Source organism: Mastigoproctus giganteus, chromosome 11 (genome assembly GCF_048544385.1).
Source record: "Mastigoproctus giganteus isolate SK-2022 chromosome 11, ASM4854438v1, whole genome shotgun sequence".
Lineage (NCBI taxonomy): Eukaryota > Metazoa > Arthropoda > Arachnida > Uropygi > Thelyphonidae > Mastigoproctus > Mastigoproctus giganteus.
In genome coordinates, this window is record NC_143585.1 from 40,304,079 (window position 1) to 40,326,468 (window position 22,390).

The 22,390-nt window shown below is 37.9% G+C and overlaps 1 protein-coding gene across 2 annotated transcripts in view; it reads right to left on the reverse strand.

Annotated features, from left to right (window-relative positions):
- Positions 1-22,390, reverse strand: part of LOC150077938 (uncharacterized) — a 635,130-nt gene that overhangs the window by 302,853 nt on the left and 309,887 nt on the right. For both annotated transcript variants that reach the window (XM_090384667.1, XM_090384666.1), the window contains exon 8: positions 2,795-3,830. In XM_090384667.1, the coding sequence (XP_090240793.1) occupies positions 2,795-3,830 (1,036 nt within the window). The remainder of the gene's footprint in view (positions 1-2,794; positions 3,831-22,390) is intronic.

Below are 22,390 nucleotides of genomic sequence, written 5' to 3' on the forward strand. Positions count from 1 at the left end.
AGAGACAACAGATGAATTTGACACAATGAAGTATAGAGATTTTAAGCCAGAGAAGATCGAAAAAGAAGATATTCCAAATTACCAGGTCTCTGACAGGGAATATCGGAACGGATATATGCACAAGTACCACCTTTGAAGCAAAAGGAATCATACAGCGAATAATTTGGGCAATTGAGATGCGCAGTAGTTGAATCAACCAATAGCCGGGATTCTGTCAGAAAAAGTACATAGGGTTTGGCAGACTGCAAGTGGAAATGGACGTTGTTTTGATTAGAATTGAGACCACGTATATTTGTGAAATGAAGTAGGAAGTGTTTGGGAGGTTTAGATCTTTATTATTATTAGCCATATGGTGCAAGGAAGACTGAGGCTTATGCTACCCCAGCCAGAAAAAAAAAAAAAAAAAAAATCCCGAGTTACCCTGAGTGAGTGAGTGTGTGTGTTTGTCAAAAGTAGAAGGGAATCACCAAGAAAGAGAAGAATGATGATACCCGGCTCAGGATCCTGGTGTGCCAAGCCCATACTCACCAGATGTGAGCCCCTGGGGTTTTTTTTTGCAGATAAGCTTACTCTATTTGTTTGGCAATTTATGGTGTATTCAATCATGGACTAATGTTTGTTATTTGGTTTTTAGGAGCATTAGCAACTAGGCCATATTGCTCCGGGGATATGCGGCAGTCAATCCCTGATCTTTCCACATCCTCCGTATTTGGTGGTGATGGGCTCGAACCCCGGTTTAATCAAGAAGCGTGTGCTACACACTGCTGCTCCTTCCCACCTGGCTGCGGAGGCACCTCATGGACTAATGTCATTAGTGAAGTCCCCCAGAATTCGTTGTTGGGCCCATTGTTGTTTTTGTTATTTATAAATGATATTGATGAAGGTGTATTGAGGATCTGGAAAAATTGAGCAGATGGGCTGAGAGGTGGCAACTGAAGTTTAACATAATGTGAAGTACTGCATATGGGTAGCAGTAACCCTAGAGTAACATATCAACTGGGTAGTACTACACTCAGGGTAGTGGAGAACGTAAAGGACCTGGGGGTAATTGTGCAGTCAGATATGAAGATTTCTGAGCAGTGCAAAAAGGGTGCAATTGTAGCTCATGGTGTCTTGTCAATGAGATACAGAAATTTTGCTAGCAGGGATAAGGCAATGGTTAGGTCATACCTTGAATACTGTATACAGGTCTGGAGACCTCATTTTAGGACCCGTGAGGGGAACAAAGGATTGGTGTTACCAAGCAAGGCTTAAGTTCTGCAGATTGCAGCTTTTGGAGACTAGGCACCTGCAATGTGATCTAATTGAGGTGTATAAGGCCATGAATGGATTGAGCAAGTTCAATGCTAATGGAATTCTTCCTCTTGCTCAGATTACTCACCTGAGGTGGCATAAATTCAAATTGAGGAAAGAATTGTAGAATAGATGTGTGGAAATTTGCCTTTAGCCAGTGGGTGGTTAATAGTTGGAACAGACTACTATGTGTTGTAGTGGAGGTCAGCAACTTAAATTCAAGACAGAACTAGACAAACATTTGGATTGAGTGGATGGGTGAAATGGGAAGGGTGGTATTTTTTATTTTTATTTTGCTAATTTTGCCCCTGGCAGACATACCTGGTCTTATTCCACCTATCCTTTTTAAAAAATATATTTCCCAATTTGCTGACTAGTCACCAACAATGGATATTTCCCGTGGGAAAGCCAATTCACAGTGACTACTATCCATAGATCAGCACTTTCTTCCATAGATGATGTTGCATTGTGTGATGCAGGAGTATATTTTCAGTACTGTGTTGTGAACTTCTATAAGGGTGGGAAGGGAATTCCCCATAAGTGAGTCTATTACTTAATTGTATTCTGAAGCCCTTCACACTTTTTTCGGAACCTAAAGCTTGACTTTTGTCAAATTCATTTTAATAAGGTATATACTGTCATTGGTTTTATTCTCTGCTGCACATCTGTAGTGTTGGTCAAGTCATCTATAATTTGCACAAAAAAAACTACAGAATATTACTGGATTATAGAATGGCCAGCATATGGTCTAACTCCCACAAATCTATTTCAGAGTGTTGCCATCATCTTTAAAAATATGAAATGCCTATCATCATATAGAATTCAAATTATCCAGTTGATGTCTTTCAATCTCAACAATCATATCTATAATCGCACAACATTTGGAAGCAACTGACCTGAAAAACCTTAAGCAGCACATGCAGAAGTAAATTCCAGCTTCACCAAAATCTTAAAAACTCAAAACTTCTTAAAAATTCTTTCTGCACAACACTGAATACTTTTGAAAAGAACCTCAATCAACCAGGGAATATGGAAGCTGGACATCAATTACAGACAAAACTTTCAGTCAGTCAGTAACAGTAACCATGATATTAAAAAACAAAAAAAACAAAAAAAAAAAAAGATTATCGCTAGCTAATTCTGTCTCTGTACTTTACAATTTTATATATATTTTATTATTTCATTAAGTAAAATAATAGCTAGAATAAATAAATAAAGATCTTTGTGTTATCCAGCACTTCTGTGATCCTGTGTTTCTATTGTAAGTGTAAACCCCTCTCAAATGAAACCTGGGATAGCTGCTTCACACCCCCGCCTTGGGTATGTCTGGTTTAAACATTTATCCTAATAAAAGCACCTCTAAATATAATAATAGTAATACAAAGTATTTAGTAAAAAAATCAGCTGAGACAAATAACTACCAATAAAGGAGAACTGGTATATGTAAAAATAATGATTTCCCTACTATACATATGTGCAAATGCATATTTAAGACGCTTACCTTTCTAATGTTTTCTGTCTCAGCCTTTCTTGAGTAAGAGCTCTTTCCCTTTCCTTTCTAAGTTCTTCATACTGGGCAACAACCCAAGTATTTGACTGTGGCTGGGGTAACTGAGGATATTTTTGTTGCCATAAAACATCTAAGCTAACTCCATATTGAGGAGCAAGTAATGCATGCTGAGACAAGAGATGTCTGTATGCCGTAGAATGTAAAGTGTGTTGGTCCAAGTGTGAATGAGGTGGCCCAGCAATTGAAGGAACATGGTGAGCAGTTAGTAAATGAGGAGAACCAATTCCATATGCACCAACAGAAGATGGTACAAAAGAAGTACCTGGGGTACGTGGCTGTTGTGCAACTGCAGGAATCCTGGGATACATACCAGATGCATTACTGGTTAATCCAGCTGGATGCATTAGATTCTCTTGTTTGTCACCAACTGAAAGTAAATCAGTGCAATTCTTTGATTCTTCTCTTTTATCATCAAAGAAATCAACATTAACTGTATTTTCTAAATGACTACAAGTATTATCATAACTAGCAGAAACACATTTTATATTCTGTGTATTGCACAAATTCAGATTTGCACTGCTGTCTGAAATGGTATCAACTGCAGGAGGCAATTCTTCACTTTTGACATCAGGACACTTTTCTGAAGTCAATACAGGAATTTCAACTGTATAAGAAAAATCTAGACTGGATGGTATAGCAACACTAGAGGATGTAGTTTCAGATCCATATTTTAAGGAATCTGCCAAGGAAACTGATCTATCAATAGGGTAATCACCAGGCAAGGAGGTAGTGCTATTGTTCTTATTCAAGAGCTCATCTTGCAAGCATTTTAAAAACACAATTGGCTTTGTCTCAACAGCAGTTCTAACCTCTCTGTCTTTACAAACTGAGTGTAAACTTCCAGACTGTTTCTCCGCTTCCAAAGTCTTTACCTTATTTGAACATTCTTCGTGTACAGCATTCTTGCAATTGGTGTTTTCTTTACAGCTGAGATATTCACAAGCACCATTGGAATCATTACCAGTACCTAAATTAAAAAAAATAATAATAACAAAAATTAGAAAAATATCAAGAAACTTGGTGGGTGGGAAAATAATAAAAGATAAAATTAACAGACGTGCATTTTGTAGGTTCTAAGAACTTTAGCAACTTTTCCATATTTAGCTTTTTTTTGTTAACAAGGTCCAAAGTGGCCAATACAATACCACTTATACACATATATACATACACGAAGGCATAAATGCATAGCAAAGCATTCAAACACTTCTCAATGTAGTAAATAGTGCAAATTAGACGTATAGAAAGCAGAAAGAAGTAAAAAGTATACAGGCAATGGTAGAGACATCACAAACAGAATGAGTTGAGAAAGTGATTATGGTGATTCAAAGAGGCTTAACTGTTGGATACCACATCTGCAGTGTGTCATTGCATATGACAACCACACATTTGAACTCCACAAAGTGAACTGTAGCTGAGGCACAGAAAAGCTAGTGGAACAAAGGCAATAAAAAAAAAACATTATACCAGTATTAACCATATGGTACAAGGAAGACAGGCTTTTTCTGCAAGAGCAAAAATAAATAAACAACTAATTTTTAAAAATAATAATAAAATAAACTACCTATTTGACTCCCTCCTCACAAAGTATCTATTTTTCATGTTTTCTGGGCATATGCTGCAGTGACACATGAAGAGTGCACAAATGATTTGAGAATCCTCCCCCCCCAAAGAAATCACAACTGTGGTCTCTAATCTTTCACTCCTCTTTTCTGATTTGAAGGTCTGCATTTGTCTACAGGATGTGCTTCTGTAGTTTCCTTGTATAACATGGGTAACAGCACATGCCAGCTTGCAGATTTCTGGGGTTTCTTTGATAAGCATGGGTGCTCTAATTATTTTCTTATTAATCAGGTTTTTTAATCAGGCTAATTAATTAGGTTTATTTTTTAATATATACTAAACAGTAGCAGTTACCTGTAAAACATGTACTGTAGTTTCGGTAATAATTTCACATGTGAAATTATTTCTGAAACTGCAGCAATAATTAAAACTACAAAGTGATTAATCCAACTGAATTACAATTTAATTATATTAATCAGTATCACAGAAGGATCAGAAATCATTAGTGAAGACTAATATGGTTTACACTGGTGTAAAAAAAAATTGTGTGCCTATTTTTATTTTCTTTAACTAATATGTGATACTTTTTGTATGTTGGCATTTGAATGGAATTTGAAAAAAAGTCCCTTGGCAAATCATTTTAGGCAGCTGCTAAGAATTTTGTAGAAAGCAGTAATAAATATTATTGGATGAGTGGTAGCCATTTGTATATTTTTTGTGTTAAAATAATTCATCAACTCACATAAATAACCATCTGCACTCATGACCTTGAAATGGCATTGTCACTACTCAAGGTCAGTGACTACATGGTTGAAACAAATAATACACATCAGTTACGGAACAACTACAGTATCAAAAATAAATTAGAAATACTCAAAATTGTAATATTTTTGGAAATATATATTATCAAATCATCATCAATTTCTTGAATACTGTATACCAATACCACTGTAATTAAGTCATTAGAATAGGTGGTAGATGACTTTCATCAACCGGTGAAATACCACCACCTTGCTTATTGGAGGCTTGAAGTGGTGAAACCCATGTTTAGTCTCTAGAGCAAAGCTTTCGGTATCTCCCCCCCCCCCATACTTCTCCTTCAATCCATTCATGGTACTAAGTACTATAGGTTTTGATACCTTTAGTGTTTGGGGTTTTCATGAAAAAAAAAAAAAAAAAAGAATCATGAATGCAAAATTCATAAAAAACCACAAAATTAAATAAACCAGTATTTAATATAACTGTAAATTTAAAATAAAACAATGCCAACTAAAAGTATTGCAAAAATAATACAATCAAAACCAAGACTTTCTTCATCAACATATTCTGACTGCAACATATGTCACGGACAATGCAAAACTCCCATCATAATCCTATCATGGTACCAGAAATGGCTCTTCGTCTGGACATTTGCCAGCAAAAATCCCACCTAAGAACTACATATTCAATGGCAGGATGGCATTGAATGTAGTTCTTAGGTGGATGAATCTGTACCATCCCAGACGTCCCTGTAGCTGGTGCAGCAGTGCATAGCACACGCTTCTTGATTAGACCGGGGTTCAAGCCCGTGACCAACAAATACGGAGGATGCGGAAAGGTCAGGTAATGACCACCGCATATCCCCGAAGCAATATGGCCTTAGTTGCTAATGTTCCTAAAAACCAAATAACAAACCTTGAGGTTATCACAGACATTCAGATATGCCAGACAAGCTGTAGTTGCTAACTGGGAGTCTAAAACGTTGATGGAACTGATATTCGAGTGACACTCAAGTCAAGTGGACCCAATTTCGGCGAAGTCCGGACGGTCTGTGACAGCTAAATCCTCTGCTTGCACCTTCACGATGGTGGGACTGTTAGTAATCCTGGGTATAACCTCCATGCACAAGTACATGGTGGGTGACCACCTAGGTGTGAACCAACGTAAGCAGGGGTTGAGGTGTGGCGCCCACACCACATGAAGGACCGCCGCCCCTCTATGTTACCAGGCAGTACTAGGTGGTAGATGACTCTAATCAACTGGTGAAATACTAACTTTGCTTATTGGAGGCTTGAAGTGGTGGAACCCATGTTTAGTCTCTAGAGCTAAGTTCCGGTCAACCCTTCCCTATCTCTTCCATCATGCACTATGATTGATGACTTTTGAGGTTATGATGAACGTTGTGGCGAGATCCAATATTCCTTACATTTCGAGGGTACAGCTCTAAAACGGTGTTCGCAGGCCGGCCACTAGTTAGTACACCGGACCGAACCATTGGTAACTCTTCCGGATCAGCTAGTTTATAATCTTGCTACCTCTACTCTGCCCGATAGTGACTGGAGGGAGTCCGAGTAGTGTGTATGCGGGGAGCATTGTCGAGGCCACGTTATGTCAAGGATCTGGGTATATTCTTACCACATGTATGCCATATCCAAAAATTTTATTACTTCATACAGCATGTCCCACCACTTTTTCTTACTATTGAATACACAATGAATTGTCAAACTAATAGAGCAAGCTTATCTGCGAAAAGATCTAAACCTCCCAAGGACTTCCTAATTCATTTCACAAATATACGTGAATTCTAATCTCAACGATGTCCATTTCCACTTGCAGTCTGCCAAACCTCGTGTACTTTTTCTGACAGAATCTCAGTTATCAGCTGATTCAACTACTGCTCATCTCCGATGCCCAAATTATTCGCTGTATGATTCATATCGCCTCAAAGGTGGTAACTTGTGCATATGTCCGTTCTGATATTCCCTGTCAGAGACTTGGCAATTTGGAATCTCCTCTCTTTGATCTTCTCTGGCTTAAAATCTCTCTACCTCATTGTGTCAAATTCATCTGTTGTCTCTACCGTTCTCCCAATTCCACTAATCACTTGGAGCTCTTTGACTTCCTCTCTTTGCAACTTGACTTTCTCCTGTCCAACTTTCCTAACAGTGAGGTAATTTTCCTTGGTGATTTTAATGTTCACAACTCCAGCAGGTCGAGATGCTGAGGCTTTTGCAATTACTAATGACCTAGCACAGATTGTTCATTTACCAACAAGAATACCGGACAATCCTAATCATACAGCCAATACGCTTGATCATTTTCTCACAAACAACCCTTCTAAGTACACGGTCGAAGTGAGAGGTCCTTTAGGCACTTCAGATCACAACTTGGTGATTGTCTCTTCTCCAATGGAACCTTTATCTCATGGCTATTCCCAACCTCGTATTGTTTGGCATTACAAGAATGCAAAATGGGATGACCTGCGAGACTTCTTTTCTTCTTTTCCTTGGTCGGATTACTGTTTCAAAACTTCTGATGTCAACGTTTGCTCAGATCGTGTCAGTGAAATTATTCTTGAAGGAATGGAATCCTTTATCCCACACTCCACTTTAAAATCTCGTCCTTTATCTAAACCTTGGTTTTCCAATAAATGTGCTAAGGCTGTCCAAGAAAAGAACGTTGCATATCGTAATTGGTTGTTTCTAATTCTTCAGATTCATTTTCTGCCTACACCAAAGCTCGCAACAATTGTAAAGCAGTTATTAATCAGTCCAAACTAGAGTTTGAACAGGCTAAGAGTAGAAAACTTGCTTCTTGCCCTAATGGTAGCCGAGCATTCTGGTCTCTTGCCAAAGCTATTGGCCGCAACTTTTGCCCATCTCTGCTCCCACCTCTGTCCAAACCAGATGGTTCTGTTGTCACTTCAGCCAAGGATAAAGATGACCTGCTAGCATCCCATTTTTCTTCCAGCTCATGTATTAATGATCTTGGTAAAACACCTTCCCCCATTCCCAACACGCTTCATTCAATGCCTCCTGTGGTCTTCCGTCAAAAGGATATTAGAAGGATTTTGTTGAATCTTGATGCTAAGAAAGCTCCAGGTCCCGATGGTATTTCTCCACTTGTACTCAAAACCTGTGCTCCTGAACTTACTCCTCCTATTCTTTGCCGCCTTTTTTCACTTTCTTATTTCAAAGGTGTTTTTCCTTCTGCTTGGAAATTTGCTCATATCCAGCCAGTTCCTAAAAAGGGTGACAAATCCCTCCCATCTAATTATCGTCCCATTGCAATTACTTCTACTCTTTCTAAAGTAATGGAGAAATCAATTAACTGCCAACTCTTAAACCACCTAGAAACCTTCCGTATGATCAACGATCGCCAGTATGGATTCCGTCAGTGTCGATCCACTGGTGATATTCTGGCTTATGTTACCCATTTATGGACTAATTCAATGGAAAGGTTCGGTGAAACACAAGTAGTTCCTCTTGACATCTCAAAGGCTTTTGATCGTGTTTGGCATAAAGGTCTTCTAAACAAGCTTCCATCCTATGGTTTGCCAACTGTTTTTAGTAATTGGTTATCCAGTTTTCTCTCTGATCGCTCACTGAGGGTGATGGTAGATGGCTCTCTGTCTTCTAACTTCTCCACTAATGCCGGTGTCCCCCAAGGTTCAGTTCTTTCCCCCACTCTTTTCCTCTTGTATATCAATGACCTTCTTCCATTGACTGGAAATCCTATCCATAGTTTTGCCGATGATAGCACATTGCATTCAACTTTCCATTTTGAGAAACCTTGTCCAGCTCAATCAGCTTCAAGTTCGCGAAAATCTGCTGCCAATTCCTTAAATGCCGATCTTCAGGTAATTCTCCAGTGGGGCAAAGACAACTTAGTTGATTTCAACCCTTCTAAAACTCAATCGTGTCTTATATCTCGCAAAGAGGATTCTTCTGCTCCTATGCTTATCTTTAGTGACACTCCGATTTCTAGGCAAAATGATATATCTCTTTTGGGGATTACCCTGACTTCTAATCTCTCTTGGCACAAGCACATTACAAATATTGCTTCCTCTGCATCCAAAAAACTTGGTTTTCTCTTTCGCTCTCGGCGTTACTTTTCTTCCAAACAGCTGCTCACTCTGTATAAATCGCAACTCCGCCCTGCCATGGAATATTGTTCCCACATCTGGGGTGGTGCCCCCAAAACCTCTCTCAGGCTTCTTGATTCCATTCAGAAGAGGGCAGTTAGGTTAATTAATGATTCACCTCTAACAGAGTTTCTCCAATCGCTTTTGCATAGACGCACTGTTTCTGCTGCATGCCTCTTCTACAGATACTTCCATGGGCACTGTTCTTCTGAATTGGCTTCTATAATTACCGCTCTCTCTTTCAAAACAGTCCGAACACGTGCCGCCACCAGCCAACATCCATTTACTGTCCAACTTCAAACCCACAGAACCAACTTTTCATCTTCCTCATTTATTCATTCAACTGCCATTTTCTGGAACAACCTTCCTTCATACGTATTTCCTGAAAATTACAATCTACAGAAGTTCAAGTCCAATGTCAACAAATATCTTCTTTCGTCTTCTCAACCTCCAACCCAAGCACGGTACTAAGTACTATAGGTTATAATACCTCTCGTGTTTGGGGTTCTCATAAAAAAAAAAAAAAACTTTACATGTGCCTGTGGTGACAACAAGACTTCTTTCCTCAAAGTAATTTACAACAAGTCGATATATTCGAGCTGAAGACCCCAGCCTCCCTGAACCACTCCAGGATGCTATGCCACCATATGGTATCAAAGGCCCCTTTGAAGGCCACGAAGAAGCCGGAAAAGTACTTGGAGTCGCTAGAGGTGGTTATGTCCATTACTTCTTTGATGGCATATACAGTGCAATGTCCCTTAGTAAATTAAAATTGCCTTGGATAGTGCAAACTTCTACTATTATAGGTTGTTAGGAATCAGTGGACAATTAATTTTTCTAGGACCTTTCCCATGATTGGGAGAAGGGCAATCGGCCTAGATTGCCCTTCTCCCAATAAGCCAGCCAAGATGGATTGTTGGCTGGTTTATCCAGGTTTTTAGCAGTACTTTTAAATTCGCTTTATTCCAGGGCCTGGGGAAAGTTCCTTCTTCGAGGCACGAGTTCATTACGTTTTGGATCAGACAAGATAAGTAGTTGTGGGGGAGGGGGGGGTTATGTTCCTAGTTCAGAAGCACATAAAATCTAAGGCAGTACATCTAGTTAACATGAATGGCCAGTGGAATGTTAAGTCAGTTTGGTGTGACATTAGCAGTGGAAAAGTAAAAATAAGAGTAGGAGTGTCTTATAGGCATGACAAATATGATTAGTCAAACGAACAACTGTATAACGAAATAGAGTGGGCCATTAAATTAGAATGTGTTTATATATATATAGCAGAACCAACAAATGATGTTACCATCTGCAAATTCTAAATGGGAAGCATTCAAGGAATTAAATCATAGCCTACAAGCCTCTTCACACCAACTAAAAAATACTCAAGGTGCTTTTGACAGTGGAAGTCAGATGAACTAATAGGACTCGTGAGATTCATATAAATTATCAAGCAAAACAGAAGCCTACAGTAGAGATAAACTAGTCTGTAATCAAATCACAAAGGAAGTTAGGTAAATGAAGGCAGATTATGAGAAATCTTTGGAAGCAAAGTAAAACAGCAAAGACTTCTTTACTTATGTAAATTCTAGCAGGAAGGGGATGAATCAAAGACCACTTTATATTGATGGTTCAACACAGTTGATGGTCCTGCTCAGGTTGCTCAAAAAATGAATGAGTATTCTGAATCTACAATCACATGTGAAGAATTCTTTAGGGAAGTGTATCCAGAGGTTTATCAAACTAACAGAGAACTAAATGATTCCGCTGAATGAAATTGTTGAAATTAAACATAAGAAAGACACCTAAGGGTGGATCAGATCTATCCATTTATATTAAGGGAGGTAGCAAAGGAAGAAAGCACACCTTAGACATAATTATACGATCATCCTTAGATTCATGGGAGGTCCCAGCAGACTGTAAATGTGCGAATATATCACCAATTCACAAAAGGGGATCAAAGGTTGGTATAAATAATTACTGACCTGTTAGTTTTAACTTCTGTTCCAGGGAAAATAATGCAGTCACCGTTTAAAGAAGTAATGCAGGATTATCTAGACCAGTACTATTCAAAGTGTGGTCCTCGGAGAGATGCCGGTCTGCGAAATGTTTGTTCCAGTCAGTGACGAATTGGAAATTGGTCACGGACGTTACCAGTCCGCGAGATTTGTATTTTAAAAAAGTATTGGTCCGCAACAGATTGGAAATAAAAGAAACTGGTCCTTCACCACAGATAGTTTGAGAAGCACAAGGTTGAAATTATACTTGATATAACATGGGTTTGTTAAACAGAAATACTGTCAGACCAAACTGACTAGATACTATGATATGGTCACAGAGGAACTGGATACAAACAATAATTTTGATATCATATACTTGGATTTCGGGAAAGCTTTTGATACTTTTGCACATGGAAGGCTGCTGTAGAAATTGGAGTAGAATGGCATTAAGGGCAAGTTGTTACTATGAATAAAGGGATGGTTTAGTGGGAGAACAGAGTGGTAATCAATAGATACTGCTCTTCATGGACTAATGTTATTAGTGGAGTTCCCAAGGGTTCGGTGTTAGACCTATTGTTGTTTTCTATATTTATCAATGATACTGATGAAGGCTTAAAGTCCAAGTTTTCAGATGATGCAAAGATCAACAGCGTGGTTAATGGCAGTAATGATGGTATTCTAATGCAACAGGATCTACAAAAGTTAGGCAGGTGGGCTGAAAAATGGCAATTTAAGCCTACCAGCTGATGGGGTTTTGTCAATGATATATAGAAATCTAGCAGGGATAAGAAGGTGATTATCCTATTGTATAAGGCAATAAACAGGTCACATCTTGAGTACTGCATACAGTTCTGGTGGCCTAATTTTAGGAAGGATGTAGAGCTGCTGGAACGAGTACAGAGAAGGACAAGATTGGTGAGTGGAACAAAGGGATATGCTCACTAAGAAGGCTTTCTATGCTGATGGGATTCTTCCTCTTCCTCAGACTATGCACATGAGGGGGCACAAATTCAAACTGAGGAAAGGCAGTTGCAGAACAGATGTATGGAAGTCGGCCCTTAGCCAGGTGGTTGATTGCTGGAAGAAACTTCCATCTGTTGTTGTGGAAGTTGACAGCTTAAATAAATTCAAGGAAGAACTAGAGAAACTATTGGAGGGAACGGATAGGTGAAATGTGTGTTTTTTTTTTTGCTGATGCTTTATAGTCTTACTTTCTTACATCATTTGACACTACTAATGCCTATGGAAGATCAACTTGTAAATTCAACATCTGTGAATGGGTAGTCAGCTGCACATCATTATTGATGTGCAGCTGACTGAAACTGTAAAAGGACATGATAAATTTTAAATAAATAGAAATAAAATAATAGAGAAAGAATCCATAAATGAACATTTCTAAACACAGTCGCAGATGATATACTGACAGCTGTGGCAACATTTTATACATTCACTCGGTCAAAACGCTCCTTAGGAAGTTTCGGGAATCATGAAATAACACTTGTATCTCACTATAATGCCATTCTGCAGATGGAGTGGTACGAAGTTCAAAGTGTGTTTTCTAAACACTTGTCTTTGCAGAATTTACTGGCAAAACCAGTGTCAGACAGTGATTGTTTTCCCTGTTCTCTCGAAACTGCTGAAAATTTCCTCTGTTACCTAATATCTACAGCTGACTGTGAACAGGGATTCAGCCAGATGAACCTGATAAAAAATAAATTTAGATCATCTCTAGAAAATTTGGATGATGACTATGGTACTCTACCCAAGCTGACACCTGACTAGTGAGCCAGCACATTTTTGAAGCCCTGAATATAAAATAAATATACCTAATCAAACACTACGTTGAGCTTTTATAGCTGTATCCATAGGATGTACCCATGCAATGTCCAATAAAGGTTGTCTATCTATTTTTCACAATACAGATATCATTAGTATCCAAACTGTCCTATCTAAACTTTATCTACCACATAAGCTACCAAAAACATATACATCCTATTTTCTGATCTTTTTTCTTTTTCATAATACGGATGACAATGACATACAAATTATCATTATCTAAACTTTCTGTATCATACAAATTGTCAAAAGCACAGAAACTTATAATGACCACTTTTCGTGCAAAAACTATTACCATTAATTCAGTTTGCTCTAGTACTAGTATAACTAATACCAGAGAGAACTGCATAACAAGTAAATGCCAATATCAGGAAATTACTCATTTGTATCATTCCACCTTACTGTGGCAGACAAAAAAAACTGCATCACTTGTGAATTTTGCAAATAAATGTGTTTCGCACTGCATTGTGGGTGGCAGAAACGTTCAAAATGCATTTGTTAGATGGGATATATATCTCTGTGAATGAAATCCAATAAAAAGACTCCACACCTGATATATCTAACCATAATTATCTTCCCAAATGGTAAAATGCGTAATTAATGGAAATATGAGAAATCATGCAAATTGCAATTATAATAAACAAACACATTTTATTGCATTAACTGAAATGACAAGTTAACGTAATAGTATTATGTACTGTAAATCAGCAAAATAAGTCCTCAATATTTTGTTGTTCCTCTTCATGCTGCAATTACAGCCTTGCAACGATCTGCATAGAGTTAATCAACTTCTGGATATATATGATGACTATGGTACTCTACCCAAGCTGACACCTGACTAGTGAGCCAGCACATTTTTGAAGCCCTGAATATAAAATAAATATACCTAATCAAACACTACATTGTTTGATTTCGTGGTACCACACCCATACAATGCTCTCCTGCAGCTGAATCTTACTTGTTGGCTTCTTCTAAGCAATTTTAGAAAACATTATGTACCAGCAATTTTCAACAGGGTTCAAATCTGGACTGTTGCCAGCCAGTCCAGCACTGTAATGCCAGCATTTCTGAGGTATGACTGCACCTTAAGGGAGAAAAACAAAGGAAAACATTGGTGCATGTTTTAAGCCTCGCGAGGTAAACTCATTATTAAATCTAAATAGCATAAAACTTACCAATTTTGCTGTATGGCAAGGTGCTGAGTACTGTTGAAAAATGCAGTTTTGGACGTCTGTGTGGTGATCCCTAATAACAGGTTTCAGGCACTCCTCCAAGACAGCAGTGTAGGCGTCTGTATTCACTGTTCTGTTAATAAACTTAATTCGGCCCACCCCTTTGCTTGTTATTTTACAGTCAGTGTTATGCAGTCAGGATGGTATGCCTCCAATTTTCGTCTTCTGACATATTGCTTTCTATCCCAGCCATGCAGGTTGAATTTCGATTCGTCATAAAAGATGACGGTGTCGCATTGCTCTTTTGTTCATGAAACATGCATTTTAGCCCAAGCAAGTCACTTCTTCCTCATTTGTTGGGTCAACAAAAGCTTCTTCTAGTGCCAACAGGTATGCAGACCACATTCCAAAAGCCATCTTTCGATAGTTTGTGCACTTGCTTCAACAGCAGAGGCCATCTCAAAGTCCAGTTTTAGATCAGGAGCACTAGCATGGCAATTACGAAGGCATAGCCATTTCAAATATCGATCTTGGGAAGGCGTAGTCACTCTCTTATGGCCTGATCCAGGCCATAAGAGAGTGACTACGCCTTATGGCCTGATCCAGGTCTTTTCTTCACATCACCGGTTTCACGCTTTAATTTCAGCACCCGGGATATTGTTGACTGGTGGCAGCCTATTTTATCAGCAACAGCACGTGTAGAAGCCCTGGGACAGAGAAACAGCTACACTTTTTTTTTTCTTGGTGTCAACTGAACATATGGAGCCATGCTTATACCTCTGCAAAACAGGATACTAATGAGCATGTATACCCTTCCAACACCGACTGATGCAATACCTTTGCTTTGCGACAAACAAAATGACTGTAATCAAACGTATCTTATACGTTTCACTACAAATGTTACTTTTTTTAAGATGACGAAATTTTTTGTCCACCACTGTACTATACCAACAAGGTTAACTACGGATTACACGAGTACACGCTTCTTGATTAGACCGGGGGTTCAAGCATGTGACCACCAAATACGGAGGATGCAGAAAGGTCAGGGAACGACCACCGCACATCCTGGAGCAATATGGCCTTAGTTGCTAATGCTCCTAAAAACCAAATAACAAACACAAGTACCCTAGTCCTATATAATCTAGATAATAATTTCTTTACAGAACATTCACAGAGGGAACAACAAATTAAGCAACCTTCAATTTTGTTAACTTCAAACCCATATCATATCCTTATTTTAATTCGAACATGAATTTCAAAGGATGCAGATTCGTAACTGATAACTAGTTCTTTTGACTACAATCTCAAATATCTTTTAAGAGATAAAGGTCAAAATGTGAAGGATTAAGAAACTGATTATCAGCAGTAATTCTAGATGCATTAAAAACTAGTGATCTAGTTGATGCAGGATTTACTTAAAGAAATAATACTATCAAAGGTAAAGGGAACAACTTGTGCTTTCGTAAAAGTCACTACAATGGTTTCAGACAGTCCATAAATTCTATTCAGTGAGACCAACTGATGCTGTTATCAACCAATTAAGAGATACTGTTCAAGGCTTACATCTAAATGGATATCAGATGAACTGATAGACTCATGGTAGAGGAGAAAAATACATAAACTGCAAATAAAGTAGCAGGTGGTACAGAGACCTACATTACATATAAACAATTTACAATCAAGCAAAAAAGGAAGTTAAGCAAGTTAAGGCAGATTACAGTAATTCTATGGCAAAGAAAAGCAGTAAAGACTCCTTTACTTATGTAAGCACCAGAAGGAAGGAAAGAATGAATCACACTTGTCTATTATATGTCAATGGTTTAACTGTTCATGATCCTGCTAAAGTTGCTGATAAATTGTGAATAGGTATTTTACATCTACATTCCCACATGAGGAATTTTTCACGGGCAGGAATGACAGTAGATTATCATATTCTAACGGAGAGCTAAATGATTTTGTGATAACTGAAACAAAACTGGAAGGGAAATACATCAATGAATATACTGTAAACATAAAAAAGGCATCTGCAGTGGATGAGATTAATCCAATTATATTAAGGGAGGCAGCAGAAGAGGTAAGCAAACCTTTAGCCATAATTCTGAGAGTATCCTTTGATTCAGGGGAGGTCACAATGAACAAAGTACAAATATATCGCCAAATCACAAAGGGGTATCAAAAGCTGACATGAATAATTACAGACCTGTTAATTTAACTTTGTTCCAGAGAAGACAATGGAGTAAATGGTTGAAGTAACACAGGACCATCTAGACAAGAATGCAGTCACAACAGAGATTTGTAAAGAAACGATCATGTCTAACCAAGCTTATTGAATACTATCATAGAGTACCAAAGGAACTGGAAACAAAAAATAATTGTGACATTATGTCATTTGCAGTAGACTCCTGACCATGCGTAGGCAATTTTGAATTTTTTTTTTTTTTTTTTATGTGAATCCCAAACACGAAAGGTATTAGAACCTATAGCACTCAGTACTGTGCTTGGGTTGGAGGTTGAGAAGACGAAAGAAGATATTTGTTGACATTGGACTTGAACTTCTGTAGATTGTAATTTTCAGGAAATACGTATGAAGGAAGGTTGTTCCAGAAAATGGCAGTTGAATGAATAAATGAGGAAGATGAAAAGTTGGTTCTGTGGGTTTGAAGTTGGACAGTAAATGGATGTTGGCGACATGTGTTCGGACTGTTTTGAAAGAGAGCGGGAATTATAGAAGCCAATTCAGAAGAACAGTGCCCATGGAAGTATCTGTACAAGAGGCATCCAGCAGAAACAGTGCGTCTATGAGAAAGCGAGTGGAGAGACTCTGTTAGAGATGAATCATTAATTAACCTAACCGCCCTCTTCTGAATGGAATCAAGAAGCCTGAGAGAGGTTTTGGGGGCACCACCTCAGATGTGGGAACAATATTCCATGGCAGGGCGGATTTGCGATTTATACAGAGTGAGCAGCTGTTTGGAAGAAAAGTAATACCGAGAGCGAAAGAGAAAACCAAGTTTTTTAGATGCAGAGGAAGCAATATTTGTAATGTGCTTGTGCCAAGAGAGATTAGAAGTCAGGGTAATCCACAAAAGAGATATATCATTTTGTCTAGAAATCAGAGCGTCACTAAAGATAAGCATAGGAGCAGAAGAATCCTTTTTGCGAGATATAAGAGAAGACTGAGTTTTAGAAGGGTTGAAATCAACTAAGTTGTCTTTGCCCCACTGGAGAATTACCTGAAGGTTGGCATTTAAGGGCCGCAGATTACCCAGGAACCAAAAAAAAAATTGATTTAAATATGCCTTAAAAAAAAAAATCAATCACAGTAGAATATTTAGAATACTAGAACATATATATATATATATATATATATATATATATATTTTTTTTTATTGAAATGTTTTAAAAATATACTGCTTAGGATGCCACAAACCCTTAATCTGCCATCAGAAGTCAACTGTACAATCCTGTACTTAGGGATGCAGACAATAAGAAGGTTAGCGGATTGTTAATGACAGTACTCTACTGCAACAGAATCTAGAAAAGGTGAGAAGATGAGCTGAGAGGTGGCAACTGACGTTTAACATTGACAAATATAAAGTACTGCATATAGCCAGCAGTAACCTCAGAGTAACGGTACTAGACTCAGAGTAGTGGAGAATGAAAAGGACCTAGGGTAATTGTGCAGTCAGATATGAAGTTTTCTGAGCAGTGCAGACAGACTAAAAGAGTAGCTCATGGTGTCTTGTCTTGTCAATGATATACAGGAATTTTCCTAGCAGGGATAAAGAGGTGATTGTCCCCTTGTATAAGGCAATGGTCAGGCCACAACTTAAGTACTGCATACAGGTCTGGAGGCCTCATTTTAGGAAGGATATAGAGCTGCTGGAATGAGTACAGAGAACGGCAACGAGATTGGCGAGTGGAACAAACTGTTACTGTTACCAAGATAGGCTCAAGTTCTGCAAATTGCAGCACCTGGAGATTAGGCACCTGTGAGGTGATCTGTTTGAGGTTTATAAGGCCTGGAATGGTTTGGGCAAGCTCAATGCTGATGGGATTCTTCCTCTTGCTCAGATTACTCACCTGAGAGGACATAAATTCAAACTGAAGAAAGACAATTAAAGAATAGATGTCCGGAAATTTGCCTTTAGCCAGCAGGTGGCTGAGTGCAAGAACAGTGAGTGCAAGTTTTAAAGTTACCCATCATGTGAAAAAGAAAAGGAATTACAGTAACCCCCGCTATTCACGAGGGTTACGTTCCTGAGAAATGCCGTGAATACCGAAAACTGAGTTATGGCTCCCACAGTAATAAAGGGGTTCCGTTCCAAAGTATGAAATATATAAGAAAAACTAGTCTAAAATTTTGTCTATGTATGTATTATATGTACCTTCATAATATGACTATATACATTGATAGTACATAGTGAAATGCAAGCATAAGGCATCGAAATGAAAATAAGAAACAATTTAATATTAAATGTAATATTTATTAGAAATTTCAAACAAATCTTTCAAACCAGAGTCTTTGCTAGCTAAAAAACTTATCCCGCCAGTGTTATCATCAGTTTCACTAAAGTTTTGACAAAGAAGTTTTGCCTTTTCACGAATGATGAGTGAACTTAACGGAATTTTATTTTGAATTCGGTCTTCTATCCACAGATTTAAAGCTTTTTCCATTTTGTCTAATTTAACATCACAAGTTACAGAGCAAATTTTTGAAGCAATTAGCGCATTTTCACAGGCACTACGGCGGATTTTTTCTTCCAATTTCTTGATTGATCGTACCATTGACTCATTGATTTTATAATATTTTGCCACTGAGGAGCCACTTTCACCATTAGAAATTTTATCTAATAACTCAATTTTATTCGCTAATGTCACCTTCTTTGATCTTTTCACATTTCCCTTGTTATTCGTAGCCATATTTTTGTACGGGTTAGAAAGAACTTGTGCACAATAAAGTCACTTTCTTCCATTAACACACTCGAAAAAGTCTGTTTTACACTGCAAAACGGTAGATTTATCACTTTTGTAAGATTATCAATATGCTTACAAAAGTTATATGCTTATAAATTTATTCAATTTTTAAGCATATAAATTAAAAGCAAACGACGAAACCTTCCATGACAAGCGCATAACACATACTGAACAAGGATTAGCGAGAAACATCCACGCTCGCGATTTTGTCACCCCTCTCCCCCCACCCACTGAGCACTGTTTTGACCGGGAAAGATAATTTTAGCCACGCCCATGTTTTTTTTAATGGCGGAAAATGTTCACGGCACTTTAAAATTCACATTTTTTTAGATTTCATTTTATATTAAATCAGTGACCGTGAATACAGATACTGTGAATAGCGAGGGTTTACTGACCTGCCAGAGCAAACTATAAGGGAACACCTGGCTGGCCTCCACGTGGTGGAGTACGTAAACGACAGGTCCCATTTGGGGCCTGGCGGCTAACAAGCCAGAGGAACAAGGGGCACAACATATTACACAATACATGATCCACACACTTTTAAACCTCTGGCCTTAATAGCGTACTGTCCTCGATACAAAGAACATACACGGAGATGGGGTAAATCCCTGGTGCCGTTAGACCCAAAAAATACTCTGTACTCTCTGTATTATAATTATCATTATTATAATTAGTATTTATGGTGGAAGGAAGCTTGAGGCTTTTGCTGCATCAGCCAAAAAATTTCAGTTATCCCAGACAGAGAGAGGGAAATAGAAGGGGAATCTTTTTTTTTTTTTTTTTTTTGATTTGGTAGTTGTTGGCGCATCGGCTTCTGTGGCCATATTGCACCTCCCAAGGTTTTTGCAGTACTTTGATCCAAGCCCGAGGCGGGAATCGAACCCGCGACCTTTGGGTTGACGGGCAGGTACTTTACCCACTCGGCTAGCCCGGTCGGCTGAAGGGGAATCACCAAGAAAGAGAAGAATGATGATATCCAGCTTAGGACCCTGGGTGTGCCAAGCCCATACTCACCAGATGTGAGCCCCTGGGGCCAATTGTTCCTTTCAATACAACAAAAACTTGAATTCATCAATAAACATTAAAAAGGCTTTAATGAAAGAATAAAATGATGGTGAACAAACTGTACGAGATTTAATGAAGAATAAAGTTAAATTAATCAGATTTGCTGAAGTCAGATAATGCAGGTGGTACATCAAATGAAAACTTTTTTTTTTTTCTACACACAGTGAACTGGACAAAGCAGTGGTTATATAGTTTAATTAACAAAGGGCACCAGGAATCTAGTTTCTCAGACAATTTGCACCACTCAAGCTAAGCACTTCTTCAAACAGTTAAAATTATCGGGGCAATTTAATGCATCTTCTCATTGATTAACAAGATTTAAAGAGACACCGAGTTACACAAATTACTATCCAATGTGAGAATTTGAGTTCTGATGAACCTGCTGCAGACGAATTTAAGAACCAATTTTAGCAATTCATTGAAGAGGAAGGTCTTGTACTACCAGAACAGATTTTAAGGCTGATGAAACTAGTTTGTTTTGGAAGTGTTTATCAAACAAAACATTAGCCTGCGAAACTGAACAGAGCGGTGTTCTGGTTATGAAGTTCCTAAACAAAGGTTGATTGTTTTATGTCGTGGAAATTCTGGTGGAACTATTTTTTTGAAAACCTATGTAATTAGGATTGCAAAAAGAAAAAAAAAAAAAAACCTCGGCCTTTTCTGGAATTGATGTTTTAAATTTACACGTTCAATACTATAACAAAAATCAGTTTGGATGGACTGTGAAATTCTTTCTGACTGCTTTACAAAAAAATTCATTTGAACTGTGAATCAGCATTTGAAATCATTTAATCTACCAGAAAAAAGCAGTTCTACTTTTGGACAATGCTTGCAGTCACGAAATTTTAAAGTAACGAAACGAAAAAACCAAGTAACATAAGTCAGATGAAAGAAACATTTTTGTAAGGTTATTTGCCACCGAATGTGACAGCATTAATACAACTGATGGACCAAGGGGTGATTCAAAATTTTAAATAAATTTACAAAAAAAATAAAAAACAAGTTGTTATATAAATTAATCAAGGATGGTAAATTGTTGCTATTCTGGAAAAATATGACAGCACTGGATGCAATTTATGAAATTTCAATATCATAGACATGAATCAAAAGCACAACATTACAAAAATCTTCCTGGAAAATATTACATGTACCTGTAAAACACAAAAGTTTTTAATGACAAGAACAATAATGATGTATTATATGATATAAGACAGGCTGAAGGTTTTGAAATTTTAGATAAAGCAGCTGTTCAGTTGTTTAATCTAACATGAAATGTTTTGTGAGAACAAAACAGTACGTAGAGTTATGAATGAAGAAGAGACAGACTGAGCACACAGAAGAAAATCTACTGCTGACAAATAAAATCTTGCACATTACTGCTTCGTCTCACATGGAAGCAATGCTTTAACTATGGAGTACAAAAAGATGTTCTTGCCAACAAGTTGATGTTGCATAATTAATGTTTTACCATTAGGAGAAAGGTTAGTGATGCAAGGAAACAAACTTCTTTCCTTTCCTTTTTCAATAAATAATAGAACAGATGAATATATGCATGTACATAAGTTTTTTTTTTAAATATTAAATGCATGTTGTTCATATTCAATCTGATTTTTTACATATTTTGTGTATTATCCCGGAAATAAATTATCCAGGTAAAATGAATTTCCTGACCTCCCTGATTAATCGGGGGTCTACTGTACTTAGATTTCAAGAAAATCTTTCAACACTATTCCACATAAAAGACTCCTCCGTAGCCAGGTGGGAAGGAGCAGCAGTGCGTAGCACACACACTTCTTGATTAGACCGGGGTTCGAGCCTGTTACCACCAAATACGGAGGATGCGGAAAGGTCAGGGAATGACCACCGCATATCCTGGAGAAATGGCCTTAGTTGCTAATGCTCTTAAAAACCAAACAACAACAACATTAAAGACTGCTATCCAAATTGGAGCAGTGTGGCATTAGGGGAAACTTACTGCTATGGATTAAGGGAAGGTTGGAGGGGAGAAGACATTGCTCTTCTT